General features: G+C 39.0%; 1 protein-coding gene across 1 annotated transcript in view; it reads right to left on the minus strand.

Moving 5' to 3' along the window:
• SHISA9 (shisa family member 9) overlaps nt 1-16,880 on the minus strand; it is a 197,036-nt gene that overhangs the window by 21,001 nt on the left and 159,155 nt on the right. Inside the window, exon 4 of the mRNA XM_069809974.1 lies at nt 1,317-1,472. Coding sequence (XP_069666075.1) covers nt 1,317-1,472 — 156 coding nt within the window. The remainder of the gene's footprint in view (nt 1-1,316; nt 1,473-16,880) is intronic.

A 16,880-nucleotide genomic window follows, 5' to 3' on the forward strand; every position in this document is an offset into this window, starting at 1 on the left:
TGAAAAAGAAGCCCAATATCAGTGATTAATCTGTGATAATCACCACGTCATTACACAGTATCATCTTTTGAAGGAATTGTACAGCTAGTCTGTCTGTATTCAAAATTCAGGAAAGATACTAACCCTTGTCTTTTATAAACAGATTTTAAAATGCCACTTGTAAGAAACAAAAACGGCAAGCTAAAGCAAAGCTAAACTATTTGAGATGGGACTTCAACATACATTTTGTTAGAGGTCTGCTATCCTGAAGTTCGGATAAAGGAATGTCAGTTTGCGACGAAATTTTTTTCTGGTGTGATGAATACTAGATTCTGAAGTCAGAATGTCCTCAGCTGTTCTGCTGTTTTTCTGAGCTAAATAGCTCTGTCTGGAAATAGGCAGTGTGATACTGCTCTTAATTCTTGGGGAAATGATGTTAACATCCGTATGTGTAAGCTGAGCAAGGGTTAGTGAGAAGCTATGAATAGACCCCCCCAGTTCTTAATTTATTATTGTCTAGAAGGGGCCTGAAATGTAAGATGATAAAGGCTTTCTGTCTTCACATAGTGTGTAGCAGGTATTTACAGCCCCTGAAAAGTATTATCAACTTATGCTTCCAATATGAAAATTATGTTGAAATCTTTACCCACTATTGTCCTTTTCCCTCCCCACAACTGTTTCTTTGAGGATGTTCCCCCATTTGCTTAAAATAATAGTGTATGATATTAACCAGAAAATAGCTGCCACCGGGATCTGTATTAGGAGTTTTATGATGTGCTAATTGTTTGAAATCATAAGGCCTCAGAATATTCCTCCAGTGACCTACTAAAGCACATCCTGCAGAAAACATGAAAACTCTTACTTCAGAAGTGTACAAGTACCTTCTCTTTTTGGAAGTATTTAACAGGTGTCTCAATTATATGCTTTAAAATTGCAACATATCTGATGTTTTTCTCTCTCATTTGTGCAGATAGGTATGGAAAATACTGAAATGCATAGGTAGGCATATTCAGGGCATAAAGAACTAGGGAACACTGTGCATACAACATAGGTGAAACTTGCTGAAAAATGGTGTAGAGCAGGTATGGTGTGGTTTTATATGCATATATAAACACATGTATATGATCACCAATTCTTACATGTAATTTTATTATCATTAGTTGTAGTCAATTTTTAATACATTTCCAGCTAACATGATATTCTATATGAAATTCTATCATGAAGTAGTCCAGATGAGCAAGACTTTGTTTTTAACTTTGAAGCAGAATGTCAGCTGACAACAGCAAATGCAACATATTGATCTAAAGGAGAAGTCATGCATCGTGTTGCTTACTTACCAACTGCCTTTAGAGAGGCGTACTTGTTAAGCTCTTTGCCTGGGGGCTGTTGCTCATACGGGTTTGTGATCTGTCCCAGGCTGGGATATGAATGTTGATGTGCCATCTGAGGGAGGAGGGGAGATGTTGGCATGACATTATTCATCTGTGGTGGATCTGTATTAAAGAAAATCGACAACCATTAAGAAAAAAATAAATCAGTCTTAAGGTTTTAACATCATTATCCAGTACAGATTAGACAGGATACGTCATGAGATTTAATGCAACAAAACACTATTTACTACAAAGTAGGAGTTTGAATACAGCAAACCTATACTTCAAACAGTTAATGGCATGATTAAAGGCAATTGTAGCAATACATGCTATCTTTTGCATAAAAAAGATCTTCGAACTAAAAAATAGGTTTTCACAACAATTGAACACCAACACAAAGACTTAATTTGCTGTAGCATTAGGATATAAACCAAAACTTGAAGTTTATTCCAAGGTAGCTTGAATACAGGGCAGTAGTATCACTTCGTCTGTGCAGTTAAATAGCCAGGCTAATTTAAATTGGCTCATGCAGGCTGCTGCATATATGCAGTTACACTGCTTTTAACACCAGAACCAGCTTGCTTATATGCACAGCATTACGTTGTGTTCTGTAGACATTCCTCACAGTGCAGAATGTGCAACTTTGGCTCATGACTATCATTAGGTAATTTCTACAAAGCTCAAGCTTTGTCTCTATGTTTTTTCCTTTTCCCTGACAGTAGGTATTACAATATCATACCAAGATAACATTTTTTTGTAGCAGACATACCTAAAAGCAGGAGCTAATTACTGTTTATGTACAGTTTTATACCAGCACTCACCCCATATCCATTCTGTAGCTGATTTGTTCCTTTATAGTAGAGAATACAGCCTGGATACTTTTCTTTCTAAGATATACCATAGTTTATTAATTGTTTTTAATGTTTGATTCCAGACTCTAAAAAGTTTGTTCAGAATTGTGTGCTGCACTCAGTTTGCAAACTTAAATTTCAACAGATTTCAATATGGTCAGCCTATCTTTTTTGCTGAGTCTTTCTCCAGGCTGTGTATTTTGAGATATTTGGAGCTGCTTGTCAATCCTAGAACCTTATCAAGGCTTCTGAAATCAGATGAGTGCATTTTTCTCCTGTAATGAAACCATGGTGCTGAACTGGTGACAATACAGTAATTCCCACAGCATCAAGCACAGGCTTATGATCATATAGAAAGAAAGCTGGGCAGTTGGGGAAAGAAGGCTTATTGTGATGGAGTGAGTGGACCACCCTGCAAGTGCCCACAGGATCTGGCAGGAACCAAATATCCCGGTAGTTTGCCAGGATTTTAAGGGAATTGAGCCACTTGGCTTTCCACTGCTCATTAATGAAGCTGCGTGGATGAGCAAGAGCTCTGAAACCAGTTAACAGATTTACTGCTGGGACAGAAAAGGAAAGCTAAGGCTTTTTTAAAATTCCTTATTCTTCACCATTGCTGCTGCCTGGTGCAGTCTCTGGTGTTCATGCTGAGGCTGCCCCTGCCTCTGCAGAGGAGTGTAATCACATCCTCCTACCATACACGTATAAACAAGTTGTGAGGGCACCTCGAGGCAACTCAAGAAAAACAGTAGAAGTGTTACCATCTAATAACAGTATGATTCTTCATGCTGTTGCTGGTTGTTAATAGGGAACAAACTGTTTGTGGATAGTAGGTAGAGCTGAATAAGAAATTATTTTCCCATAACAAAAGAGTTTTTCAGTAAGTGGTTTTTTTTCTTTTACCAAACAAATGAAATCTGAAGTTGGACTTGTTTTTGCAAATATTGTGTCAGATCAGGAGAAACATTTTGTTGTGATTTCAAAATTATATAAAATAAGTTGGCTCAGTTTTTAAAAGAGAAGTGTTGTATCTTCCACATGTCTCTCTCTTATGGTTACACCTACAAGTACACTTTTGAGGAGGAATGCTAGCACAGGTGTATTTCAGTAACAGGGCAGCTCTAAAGATACCAGCATGGATGGGACCTTTAATAGAAGGAAGGTGTCAACCTTTTACCACTACCTTCACTAATTTTTTTCTGAGTAGAGCTAAATCAGCACTTTGTAGATGTGAAGTTCGTCACTACTGTGAAGTTCCCTCGTGGTAATTCTTATTATTCAGTCTGTCAAAACATCATGATTTCACTGTGATGAAAGTATTGTGAGCACCAGTATTTCTGCACTCAGTGCCAAAGTGACTTGCAGCTGTAGAGACTTGCAAAACCAATGTAAATAAGATGTAGTTAACCAGGACTGTTTTCTTAGCTGTGTTTCTTACTTAGACCTATCATTTTTACTCAGTCACATCTTTAAACGTAGTGAAGAAAGTTACCCCAGAACTATACTGTGGAAAATGAATTAGGTATACTTGGTTTTCATCCCAGGTATTCAGTGGCCAACTATGTTGTTACTAGGTTGCTGGTTTACTAATGTTGCTGGGGTTTGGTTCTTTGAGTGTTTATGAAGATGTAAAGAAATATGTTTTCCATTTCCAGATCATCTTTGACTTCTCTTTTGTCATGTTAAAAGCCCAGAACTCTCCTGAATTATGAATTTCAAGCAAATTCATGATAGTTGTTCTTTCACTGCCTCACTTACTGCACAGTGTCCCTCACTCATACCCAGATGCTTACACAAGACTAAGTCATCACATAGAAGACACAGTTCAAATTACTCATTCAATTGGCCATTTGCACAAAGTAAATTAAGCAAAAGGCCAAACTCTGGCAAAGTGCATTGAACTATATTGAAGAACGATTCCTATTTATAAAGAGACTCCCATTGGAATGGACTCCTAGGGCCTAAAAGGAAAATCTCAGCTTGGTATGCACATCTATCTAAATGTGAATCATACTAAATTTTAGTCTAACTGGCCATAACTGATGAATGTTGCGTTTGTTTGCAAGCTTGCTAAACTGTGTGTGATCTGATTCCTTATCTTTTGGGTTTTAGAAATAAGTGAGCAAATGGTACTCTTATGTTGTTTTTGCCACACATAGTTAATGTAATGATGATGGGTAAATTCACCTATATTCGGATGCTATTTAGGAAATGTTCGTAACTGAAGTAGCAAAGGTATAATGCAAATTCTGCAGCAGGCAGGGTGCTGGGGAGTGTAAGTCTAACCACCGGGGGAGCCCAGGCTCAGCCGTGAGCAACTGGGAGGTTTTAAACAGGACTTGCCTTGCCCACTCTGGGGCAATCCACATTCATAACTAAAAAAGGTATTGGCCTCAGCAGTGTTGTCTTATACTTGTAAATACTGCTTCAGTCTCAGCAATACTGAATAGGGATTCTCTCAGGAAGTAAAGAAATTTGTCTACAAATACTTCACAAGATCTCAATGTGAAATATGAGATTTTTCAATTTGAGATTTTGCCTTTTTTTCCTGAAACTGGAAAAAATAGTAAGTGTTACATTTTGGGGAGTAAATAATGATCTATTGGATTATTCAAAATATTTTGGGGTACAAGGGATTGGCTTCAACTAGAAGAAAGTTTAACCAGAAAAATCCCTACCAGCTTTATCACTGACCTCTAGTGTCAAGTTAAATCCTTTATACTTATAAACCAGATATTCTGTGATTGGTATTTGCAAATAGCTGGCTCCACCGAATGGGGGCAACTTTAACCTGAAAGCTGTGGCTGTGCTGATACATTCCTTTTGGCAACCTGACACTGGTACATTGTCCAGCACGGTTTTCCATATAAGCAGCTGCACTGTGCCACTGCCAATTTATGTATTTATTTTTAAAAGACAGACAATATGAACATCACAAAAAGTCAAAATGCTGTTTGTGCCGCAGCTTTAAGCATGAATAGTTAGACCTGATTAGCAATGGTGATGTTGTAAAAAACCTGCAATATTCGCAACCTATCTTATTTTCTGCTGAAGCAAGGAAATACAATGCCAGGCTGCTTCCCAACCTCCCAAGACTCTGAGGAGTCATTCTGGATGTAGTGTTAGTGGTTGCTGTCTACCTTCCTACTACCAGCCCAAAAGGAAGCATTTGAAAAAGCATGCTGGAGCTCACCACACAAAAGCTAGATGTCTGCTGGGCAGAAAATTAGACATACAGGAAAAAAGAAAAGCAAGTAAGGTCTTCAGATGCTGAAGAGTGCTTTTGACTATTATTCCCTTAAAAGATCTAGGTATAGAAAAGCTTGTGGGTGGCAAATGGAGCAGAAAATAAGAACTGGAAGGAAGCTGCACCAAAACCAGTTTATAGCTAGAGAAAGTGGGTTTTACATCCCAGCCACCAACAATGAGCCTTTGGAAATAGCTAAGGCATCAGCTTCTGGTCACAGTCCCAGTAGTTGATGAAGACTGATCATTACGTTACCTGTTTATTACCTTGACCTATATCTCAGGCTGTGCAATTGAAACTTGTATCCAGATGTCACAGCTAACAGCTTACTGCATTTTTCAAGAAAAAATGCTTTTTTTGGAGCATTTCCACCTCTCCCTGATTGTGAATTTTGGATTTGCTTTAGTGTGCATCACGGTGACAACAATAAGGTAATTGGTTGCTGTAGTTATGCTGCGCTCTATCCAATTAAGATGGTGTCATATCTAATTTATGCACTTCATTCAGAAATCAGGGAATGGGCATCTCAGCAATTATTAAATACAAATAAGAACCCGATGTGGAAACATGTGATGGACCATGGTCACATGTATGAGTGTGGTGAGATAAGGCATAAGCCCCCAAACATTTTGTTTGTTTGTTTTGTTCTCTGCATTCTTTATAGAATACATTGTGCAGTTCACCTAGTTTGATTATTCTTTTCAAGAAGCTGCCAGAGTTATGGGAAATACTCAGGGTTAGAGGAAGGGATGCTAGTAGGCTGCTAGCAGTAATAAGCTTGTTCACTGTTTGAGAGCCAACAACCTGCCATGAATGTCCCTTAAGCTCAGCTACTATCGTCCTTCTCTGCACCCATGGGAGAGTGAAACCTGTTCTGTAGAGTGACCTGAGGATTCATTCCTTTCTGTAGCAATGAAGTCAATTATCTGGTGCTTGAAGACAGGGAAAGTGAAAAAAATTCCATAGGCACAGAATGGAGTCTATTAGTAAATGAGCAGTTATGGGCATAAGGAAAAGAACAAATGAGACAGGCGATGCAATAACAAAACAGGAGAGGATGGGGGAAGGGCAGGAAAACAGAATGGGATTTTGCTATAAAAGCCACCTGCAGACACACATACAAAAGAAATGAGAACAAGACAGACAAAAGAAGACTGGGAATTCAAGGGGGGGAAAGGCAAAATTCAGAGCAAAATATAATAATAGCTGAGCATTTTCAGATTCTCAGGAGAAAAAAATATGCCCTGAATTAACTAAAGTTGAAAATAACAGCTATGAAAACAGGACAGAACTGAGTGATTATAGAATGAGTATAAAATTGCTCCCCTCCCATCCATAACTGCACTGCCACCAACAAGCATATTTGCCTCTTTGTTCTTGAGTGTATTATACTTAATTATAAGACTAGCTTACTCAGCGTTGCAAATCCATACTCATGTTCCTACAGGCCTCACCAACAGAAACTGCAGGTGCTATTTCTGAAAAATCCCGGATAGGATGAACGCTGTGGGATTTTAACAACTTGACTATGCCTGTAAACTAATTCCTTTCAGACCAGTTCCTTCTTGGATAAGAAGACTGTTCTCTGTTCATGGTACTGAGCTTCCTGTTGGCGTGAAACTCAAATCCTTGGCCTATATACTTGCTCTTGCCCCTCTGCAGCTTGTCACAGTGCTGTTGAACTGATGCTCCCTGAGGTTTTGTGGTGTGCATTTTCCTACACCCATGTAACTTGGGTTTTTTCTCTCTTTGTAGGTATTGCATTACCATTGCCATTGTCTTTTTATTTAGATTCTTTGCCCCTTCCTTCAGATTTGCATTAAATGTTGTGTTTTGAAAGGACATTCTTATTCATATCCAGTGCATCATTGCATGCAGAGGCATACAAGGGTATATTCTGCAACAGCTGGTACCTCAAAATCAGGCTGCACACCCATTAGAAAATGCACTGTTTGTACACATATAGACAAATACGTAGAATGTGTGGTCCATCCAGTTTAGTAGCCACTCTCTGTCCAGTACTAGATGTGTGACAGGAGGGTGCAAGAGCCCCAATGGCATTTATATGCAAAATTGTCTCTGAAAGGTGTGTGCTTATCCCTTACACTAGGGCTTATGCCCAAAAACAGCAATGCAGGTTATGCCCCAAAACAGCAGTCTTCTTAAACCCTTTGGTTTGCATTAACTGTTATAAATCTGCATGGTCTTGTTCTCCACATAGTCATAAAATGGTGTTTCAGCTCTTGTTAAATTAATGGCACTCTGTAGCAACATTTTCCACAGTCTAGTACAAGTCGTGAACTGGAAAGTATTCCTATTATCTAATCTTAATTTCTCTGCCTTGCAATTTAACCAATTTTGTATTTTAGCAGGAACAGATGCTCACAATCCAGTGTCTGTACCATTCATTATTTTATATGGCGTTTTTTCCACTTTTCAAATATTTTTCTCTTTTCTGAAGTAAATAATTTTCTTTCAATCTTTCTTCATCTGACAATCTTTCCAAGGTTTGATCATTTCTGCTGCCATTTCTCAACACTTGTAGCCTTGCAATGCAGCTTCTGAGATGAGGTTCTACCCTCAGTAATACATGGAGTTGTGTTATTCTGTACACAATGGTATCATAAGTCATCCCTATAAGTCTCTGTCCCTTATGGTATGCACACTTTTTTGTTTTCTCATCAGTGATGCACAAGTCATGCAAGTAGTTGTATTTTCCCTAAATGTAATAGCTCTGAGGCAATACATATTTTTCATGGCAATTTATGCTAGCCAGTTATCTGTTCTGTCTCTGCACCGTATCACAAAAACATTCTTGTAACACAGACAACCTACCCGTCTAATCACCATCACAAAAAGGATCTGAGATGAGTGGGATGGCATTTCATCCAGCAAAAAAATGTTTCTGTTTAATGGAAGTGACAGTCTACAGTGTAAATGCCTGTCATCAAACATACTGTCTTGTGCCTTCCCCTGTCCTATCAAGCAATTGTAGGAGTTAGTCCCATGCTACACTCTTGATTCTCCATGGTGCCACTGAATGTGAGTGTCTCTCAGCATACTGAGGTCTAGTGCTGTATGTTTTGTATTCAGTTCCTACATGATTAACCTCTTGGTCTGTTGCTGTCTTCCATGGTAGAGGTTGCGTGGTCTTTCACATATGGATATCCTCAGTGGATTTCTGAGGAGAAGCTTTTTTTTCCCCAAAATAGAAAAATGCTGGACACGGGAACACCTCCGCTTACACTGTCAGATTCAAAAAGGTATTAAATTCCTTATGACACAATGGTGTTGTGGGCTGTGCTGACAGCATGGAGCATAGGCAAGTGAAGTGTATCCCCTGCTGCAAGCATTTATGAATCAGCAGGTTTCGTAGTGCTGACCAACACCAAAGTTCCTGTTGGTTCAGGTTGAAAATTGGGAAGAGGTAGGATGGCCTAGTAACTCTTAGCACCTTGTTGATCTAATTTGAGACACTGATGAACAAGGTTATTGTGGATGCAGTCTTTATGAGAAAGCATTACAGTAGGGAGATTCGTGAGCTGATGTTCAGAGACAATGTCGCTCATCTAGACACGGGAAAGAAGGTCAATAAGCCAGGTCACAAAATCCATGGTGCTCTGCCCTTGGTGCATATCTTAGGAGGAACTGACTTTTCTCTGGCAGGAGAGGTAAACTACAGAGACATATCAGTGAACTGTGTAGTCAGAGTGCTGCTGTTGCTCAAACAATGCCCCGTGCCTGTTTTTAAATGGCAAAATTCCCAAGTTTCATTCCAGTGTGGTGGAATTCTGTGCTGCTGTCAGATGAAGGCATTGCTATCTACACACACTCATAAAACAAGATGGACTCTTCATTCACAATACTTTTATCTGAAGTGCAGATGAGGACAGCACTAATTTTACAATACAAATCCTTCCCTCTCCACTCCTTTAATTTTCTATCTCCATCCCTCAGGCACTTACCTATGTGAATGTCAGAGTTTATATTTCTCTGAATAATGATTTTAGCGGGGGGTTGAAGCATAAAAGAAGGAAAATTAGTAGCAATGTGACCAAAGAGGTGCGGGGCTCCACTGCCATCTGAGTCCAGCCAGGGAAGTGCACGCAATGTTCCTGTAAAGGGGCCTTTTTCTTCCTGAATGTGCTGCTGCCACTTTATGTTTAAATCTATGGGAAATATTTATATATATAAAAATCTTATGCCTATGAGCTCTTCTGAACTCGGTGTGACAGGTTACAAATGAGAAAAGACACAACTGCACCTTTGTGTATCAGTTAAATTCAAGAGCTGGTGACTGAAGCTTCCCATTGTCTTCTAGATGAAGTCTGATGCTGTGAGGTGCTGAATTCTCTGTGATCACAGCGATTCAGGAGATGGGGCCTTCATTATGTTTCAGGTTTGGGCTCCTTGTTTCTGGTTAGACTCCAAGTGTGTAGGAGCAGAGTTCTGTGAAATCAGTTGGCTGTTTTACTGCCATCCAAGGAAAGTGGGAGTGGGATTTCACTGGCCTGGTGACTAAACTGGCTGGAAGACTCTCTTTTCTGCTTTTCGTTTCCCTTGGGCTCCATGCTGTACCATCGCACTCACATTCTTGTAATATTTTCTGGGTTCTTGCTTTGCAAAAGCACTACGGTCTGAGGTTGGTTTTCCATGTAGACTTTTATTATGTGACACCATATCTCCTTTTATGAAGGTTATTTTTGTGTCCTCTGGAGGTTTACTTTTCCTTCAAAATTACTCACAACCTGACAGACTTATAATCCTCTGATAGGATTTGTGACATTGTAATCTTCTCTATAGCAACCTATTGTGGCTTCACAAACAGAGGATTATAACCTTTAAGAAGGCAATAAGCAGATGAACTCTTGAGATACCAAGACCCTACATTCATATCAATTTCCAGTCCTTGAGTTGTGGGAGGGCAGGGAGCGGTGCTGTGTTCTCACTCCCACCCACATTTCTGGTTTTCTTCATCTTCTTTTGCCTCAAGTAGCAGAATTGAGAAATTAATTAAACCCACCAGATATACACACTTTGAGCACTGCAAATATCCTTAGCTATGCAAATTAAGAACAGATAAATTCAGCAAATTTTACTTACACAACAGAATTTTTTTCTCCCAGAAGAATGTTCTTTACACTTTCCCATAAGGTATTAGTTGTTTTACAAGTCAAACACTTCTGTACCTTTTCATAGAAATAAAAAGAGTCTGCTAAGATGTACCAGCCGGCTCAGATTCTTTGTTTTCCCTGTTTTGTCTTTCAATTAAATCACTTTTCTTCCAACAATTAATGTACTTTTACTTAATGGGAATGTGCCTGTCATTACAATATTTATTGTAAATGTTTATATGCCTTGTTTATTGTTTTCTCTTCCCATAGTGGTTATTGATGACCAATAAGTGTAAATTTTTATGCAGCTTGAATATATTAAAAATTCCCTTACTTCAGGCATTCCACTAGTTTGTCTATTAGCTGTCCCAATATACCAACTCTTTAGAAGGAAAAGATTAGACAGTATAAAAACTACAAAGCAAACATGTTACCAACTTCATGTCTTTGTTATTTACTGTTATGTCTAAGCAGTAACTTAGTGGTCCCCTGCCTATAGCTTGTAGGTAACAAATTGCCTGCAGGATTCTCACATTGCTCATGGACAAAGGCAACAGAAGAGTTAAGGTTTAAGGCAGACATAGAGTAAAAATTGGAAGGAAGTTGCTCAGTGTTGTTCCCCTTCAGTCAGCAAAGGTTGAGGACCATTTCACTAGCTATTCATCCAGCTAATGTGGGGTTTGAGAAGTATTTTACTTAAATATGTATCTCACCTGAGTGTATGCCAGTGGCATTTTCTGTCCTGATATACCTGGCCCAGCAATGGAGAAGAGTGTGCTTTTTACTTTCTGGCATAATTTAGTTTATTCTTTTAGAGTCTACCTAGAGATGAAAATGTATCAGTGTGCTACAGTGAAGCTGTAATATCCAGTTATGGATCTCTTCTTTCCCCATCCACACGTGCAAGTTTTATTAACATAGGTGCCATTTTGTTTTGTTAGTCTGTGTTAAGCAAACAAAAAACAGAGAAAGAACTCAGAAGGTCAGTGAAGAATTAGACTTCTATTCTCAGAGAAATAGCCGTAATTTGTTATCTTTTAGAATAGCAGACAACAAAATTTAGTGATTATGGAGTAGGATGCATGTTATCTTGTTGCATAGAATCACAGAAAATACAAATGACTGGCTTTTCAAAAGATTACCTCATTTATCGCATATTCCTCTCAGGAAGGATTAGCTATACCCTTGATAGATGATAGCCATGTTTTTAAAAAGCCTCCAGTGAGAGGCTCCACAGCCTACCTGCACAATCTTGTCCAGTTCTAATGCTATTCTGGTGGTATCTTCACCATTAGAGAACTTGTCCTATTATCTGTTTTACATTTCCTTTAAGGCAGTTTAAGTCCAGTAGTTCTCTTATCCTCCAAGGGTATGGAGAGCAGATGATTACTATCCCTTGTGCTGCATCTTTTTATGTATTTTGAAGTCTCAGCACTACAGAATAGGAATGTTTTCTGTCTTATCATATAGAATGATTAGAGGTCTCGGAAATCCAGCCTTTCTGAACACATCTTTCTTGAGGTTTGGCATCTCATATCTTCTCATATGTCTCATATCTTGCAGGACGTCTACTTATTTATGCACCCTAGTATGCCATTTCATCTCTGGCATCAGCACGGTGGTGTTGATCCATTTCTGCCTTCGATCCCCTAAAGCCCAGAAATCTTTTTTGTCAGACTGCTCTGACATAAACCCCTGCATCTCATTTAATAGGGAAGCACCTTGGTTCTTTCTTACCATTTTTCCAGCTTTTTAGAATCTTTTGATCTGACCTTCAAGGCCTTTGAGACCCCTTCCAGCTTGGTTTGTCCACAAATTTAGTAAGTGTATGTACACTCTGTCCTATCATCCTCCTCATTAATAAAAATATTGTGCAATATTGGAGACAGAATAAATCCTTGCAGAACTCTGTTCAGCATATCCTTCCATTTCAAAAAATACAGATCACTGGGGCCTGTTCTCTGAATGCAGGTTTTAGATCATTTTGCACTTACCTTCTAGAAACAGCTTCTGAAATCTTATTAAAAATCAAGTTTTATTATATCTACAGCTTTCCCCCATCCAAAGGGCCTGTTACATTGTCATGGAAGGAAATTGCTTAGGTTTAGCTCCATCCGTTCTTGACAAATCTTTATTAGTTGTTCTTCATGACCATGTTTTGACTAGATGCTGTAAGAAGTTTGATAAATTAACTGTTGATTTCTATTCCTTTCTCCCTTCCTTTCCCCTGTCCTTTAATTAATGAATTAAATTATTACTAAATTATTTTAATTGTGTTCTTTCTCCTCTTTTAAGGCTTGACAGCCCACCTTTGTTTTTGACAGTTTTACAGAACTTCATCCATTGGATGAGTTCTTAAAGTTAATGGCACTTAGAGGACTCGGGTCCTTTCTCTAAGTGTGCAGGATGAATCCTTCTGGGCCATCAGGTAGAAACATGTTATAATTTTTCCAAGTGCTCTTGAAAACTGCCCTTCCTGTCCTCAGGTGTGACCACTCCATTTTCTGATGCTGATTTGGGTTAGTTTCTTGAAACTATTGTCTTTTTTAGTGAATACTGAGGCACTGTCTTCTAAAAGGGACAATTTGATTCTTTGAATCTTCAGATACTAGCTTTTAGTAACTATAAATTAAAGAAAAATGAAGTCTTTTGGAGCCCTATATATGGTTGTCTCTTAACACCAAGCCTTATATAAGCAAGCATTTATATGAGCCACAGTAACTGGGATTGGCCCTTTATGTAGAATAACAGCTTAACATTTACCTGGTTAGTTATGATGTGTTCCACATTATTATTTCAATAATAGCTAGATTCAAATTATCTTCTATTTAGATAAAGTTGTTTTATCCCAATGCATGCACAAGAGTTTCAGCAGAAAAAATTAGGTGAGACAGAAGATCAGCCGAATAGCTTCTTTTGAAAAAGAAGATGCTATCTTTGGGGGGAGGGAGGGAGGATGGCATATTCTTAACTTCTCTCCTATTTTTAGCCCATTTCATTTGCTTTAGGGCTCTGAAGTGAAACTTGAAATGTAATATTGCAAGCAAAATAGACTAAGTATATCTTATAAGAGTAAATATAAAGTTGGTAAGTGCCCAACTCATTTCCTTTAAAGTAAATCACTTCTAACCATGCAGCTTAAGAAAGAGGTTATCATGGCACCTTGCAGATAGGTCGTCTGGCTAAAGTTATGTATCCTGTTTACAGAACTTGACATTCTCACCAGAAAGAAAACATGCTTAAAAACCTCTATGATTTGAGAAGAGGCATGCATTGTCAGCTTACAAGGTTCACTGGTCTTTTTAGTCACAGCAATGTTACCAGTGTGTGGCAGATGTTTAGGTTATAATTCCTGCTACCTACTTGACACTGGCCAGTTACTTGTAACTTTCTCATTACTTACAAATGTTTCCTAGGGTAGCTACTGACAACATTTCAGCAAGAGGTGAAATAACTGTTTGTTTCACGCTTAGGCACTAGAGACGCGAAGAAAGATAAAATGAAAAAATAGATTTCAAAAAATACTTTCTTTTTTGCACTTAAAATTGTGAATTTCAGAAACTATCCTGAGAAACAGGGGAAGAATATCTGTCCATTTTTTTCCTGGAATTATCGCCCAGGTATCTACCAGGGGAAGGGACTTATTCCTAGTTTTTTTAGTTGATTTTAAATTGCAGTTTTGTAAAGAAATGAACATAATATCACCAGAAGCCAATTTAATTTTAGGATTCTAAATAATCTTAAGGATTATTCAAAGGTATACTGAGTGACTTCAGCCTCCTGGTATTTGATCCTCTCTGCTGATAATGTACATACCAACCTATTGAAGGAACTGCCAAGTAGATATGAGAGTGGAGGAAAGGGAGGACAAAGAACATCTTTCCATAATTAGGACATAGGCAATCCTGTATCAACGGGAACATTATTTTCCTTTTTAGCATTTCAATAATGTTCCCATTTTATTTTGAACCTTTGGACTTAAAAGGCAACTGTGATAGCTGCTGTCTCAACCCTCATGTTATTTTAAGAACCTCTTATGTGTAATTTGTGTGATCAATAACGTCCATGCACATACACTGACGTGCAGCATAAAGATGTCCTAGTTCTATTTTGGCATTTTAACGGCCTTTTGTAGAGTGGTAACTCTACTGTTAAAGGGACAGTGGTGAACATATGTTTCGATAAATGAGAAAATACTATTGCTTTGAAGAAGCAAATTTCAATGGCATTTAAAAGACTTAAGCCACCTGAATGGAGGTTGAGATTATCCAACCTCTTACAACCTTTTTGTCAAAATGCAAATATTTTCTTCTAGTCTTTACTGAAAGTAGCTATCAAAATAACTGCAGTAGACTAGGCATGGGTCACTCTGTTCCTCTGAGAATAAGACATAATGGGCTACATTATCATACGCAAGTTGCTCAGTCAAGAATACTCTTCAAGATATGCAGCTGACATGAAGATAAAGCAGGAAGAAGCCTCCACCTGTTCAGTGGTGGAAATCAGAATGGATTAGTCATGTAAGGCTGAGCATGTGAGCTTGTGTAAACTGTTGTGCTATGAGCTGTAGATGTACTACACCTCTCCTTTTTAGCTTGTATGTACATGAATACTGTTGTTATCAGTGCTGCAAGTACTACAGCTGGGATCATTTTGTCGGATCAGTGTCCCAAGGGCGCACACTCATAGCTTATGCACCATCCTCTTTCATCCTGCCATGCCAGAGGTATATCTGAGACCTGCAGTTCTTCCTGCCAGAGAATTGTATTGTGTTGCCAGGTTTCTCTCAGAGGCTTTTCTTTTTTTATTGCTTATTTCTATTCTACATTATCCTAAGTTAGACCTTTTTCTGTGCCTTCCTCCTCCCTATAATCTGTGCAGGGAATGACCACTTGGCTGTGTGGCATCTTCAGCCAAGTATTCTCTTGAAGTTTATAGCTGTCTGTGCTACATGTCCCTGAAAAATATCTGCACTGCAGGTGTCTATACTATCTCAGAGAGGCAGGAATAAGATATGGACCCATGAAATCCTCTCTAGCCTAACTCTTTGGTCTCCACCTTATGTCTGGAGAGCCAAGATAACTGGCTCTGGAGCCATCCTCATGCCCTGCTCTGTCTCAGTGCCCAGATGCATCGTTGGTGTTAGGCGAGGTCTCTGCCAGGCACCACAGGTGCCCTGATCGGAGTAGAGGTACGCTGACTCCAGAGCAGCCTCTGGCACTACCACTGGGACAGACTCCCAGGCTTGTGAGGGGCCAGCACAGCTGGAGGTAACTCTGCAGTCTCTTCAGAGACGTAGCTGTAGCCAAAAAGGCAAGACAGAGAGAGAAGAGTGTCAGCAGTCCTGTCCTCTTCCTGTCAGCTTATCTGGGGGGGGCTGTTGCTCACCCTACCTCAGTACAGATTACAAGTACCATCTCACCCCAACCCAGCACCCTCCACCACTGAAGGCATATGCAGAAGGGTCTTTACATCCTGGCTGCCAATACCACCCATGCTGGAAAGGTGGCCAGGGAAGGTCTTCTGGATCCCTCATTCCATCCCAAACATTTTATCTTGTTCCTTTTCGTGGCTGCGTTTAAGGAGACTATTACAGCAGAAGGAAGATATATACTGTTGTCTCTACATACCACACAGGTTGCTCCTCCTCTGAGAAGGTAAGAAATATATATATCAGTACTTTTTGCTTCTGAAGAAGAATGGCAATGCCAAGCTAGCCTGATGCTGCAGGAATGGGAGCATTTCCATTGACATAGTTGTGTCCAGAATGGTCACACCAGACACATTTCCCATCCACTTTCTTTTCTCCTTTATCCTCACTTTCATGTTTCTGGTTTGAGAAGACAAAGTTTACAGGCATGTGCCACCCTTCTGTGGCATAACAACAAGAAAAAGAGAGGAAGATGATTATTCCTTTTTAATTGCTGCTAAGCCAATTTAAAATAAAATTTGTCCAGCTCTTATGATTAAAATATAAATTCCCATAGTGTGAATCTACAGCAAAGAAACTGGCCTGCGTAAACTACTTGTTGGACAGTTTCTTTTCTTTTCTTTGGAACTTAAAAAAAATATTAATTAATGAAGTTTCTCAGCTCCTAGGTTATTCATTTTATGGCATCTATTTGCTTACTATTCTGTTCTTTCTTCTTTTACTCATTACAAATTGGTGCATTCTATAATTTGTAAGTTGAGGCAGAAGTATGAAAATGTAGATCTGATATTTTGAAAACTATCTTATTTAGGGCGAGATTTTGATCAGTGCTCAGGCTAGCCTTTATTTTGTTCCCAGTGAAACTGAGACTCCTCAGCAATAGCAGAA

Source organism: Haliaeetus albicilla, chromosome 22, assembly GCF_947461875.1.
Source record: "Haliaeetus albicilla chromosome 22, bHalAlb1.1, whole genome shotgun sequence".
Classification (NCBI taxonomy): Eukaryota; Metazoa; Chordata; class Aves; order Accipitriformes; family Accipitridae; genus Haliaeetus; species Haliaeetus albicilla.